Source organism: Calidris pugnax, unplaced genomic scaffold, assembly GCF_001431845.1.
Source record: "Calidris pugnax isolate Ruff unplaced genomic scaffold, ASM143184v1 scaffold337, whole genome shotgun sequence".
NCBI classification, from domain to species: domain Eukaryota; kingdom Metazoa; phylum Chordata; class Aves; order Charadriiformes; family Scolopacidae; genus Calidris; species Calidris pugnax.
In genome coordinates this window covers 219830-220390 of record NW_015091098.1, presented here as the reverse complement: position 1 = coordinate 220390, position 561 = coordinate 219830, and the positions used below count along the sequence as shown (strand labels likewise).

Sequence of the window (561 nt, the reverse complement as noted above, 5' to 3'; positions counted from 1 at the left end):
GCAAGCCCCGCCCGGAGGGTGAGCATCCCCCCCCCCCCTCCCCCCAACACCTGGGGGGGCTTTGGGGACCCCGGGGGTGCTGGTGATACCCTGGGTGTATCACCAGAGATACCAGAGATGGAGGTGACCCCCCTCGGTCATCTCTCCACGGCTGGTGGGGTGGGAGCAGTATTTTGGGGGGGGAGTGGGTGTCCTGGTGCAGCCCCCCAGCCCTGCTGTGCCCCCCCCCGCAGTGTGCTACGGGCTGGGGGTGGATTTCCTCAAGGGCGTCCGTGCCGTGAATGCCTCCAACATCCAGCACTTCGCCGGCTGCACCAAGATTTTCGGCAGCCTGGCCTTCCTGCCCGAGACCTTCACAGGGTAAGCACCCTGGTCCCCCCCACCCCAAGACCTCCACGAGCCCACGGGTGGCCACCACGACCCCCAGCCCCTCCAACCTCCCTCCTGTCCCCCGGCAGGGACCCCAGCACCAACACACCCCCCCTGGACCCCAAACTGCTGCGGATCTTCGAGAGCCTGGAGGAGCTGACGGGTGAGAAGGGGGGGGGACCCGGGGGGGAG

The 561-nt window shown here is 68.6% G+C and overlaps 1 protein-coding gene across 1 annotated transcript in view; it reads left to right on the top strand.

Moving 5' to 3' along the window:
- Positions 1-561, top strand: part of ERBB2 (erb-b2 receptor tyrosine kinase 2) — a 10631-nt gene that overhangs the window by 3214 nt on the left and 6856 nt on the right. The window contains exons 6-7 of the mRNA XM_014957911.1: positions 234-360; positions 459-542. Coding sequence (XP_014813397.1) covers positions 234-360; positions 459-542 — 211 coding nt within the window. The remainder of the gene's footprint in view (positions 1-233; positions 361-458; positions 543-561) is intronic.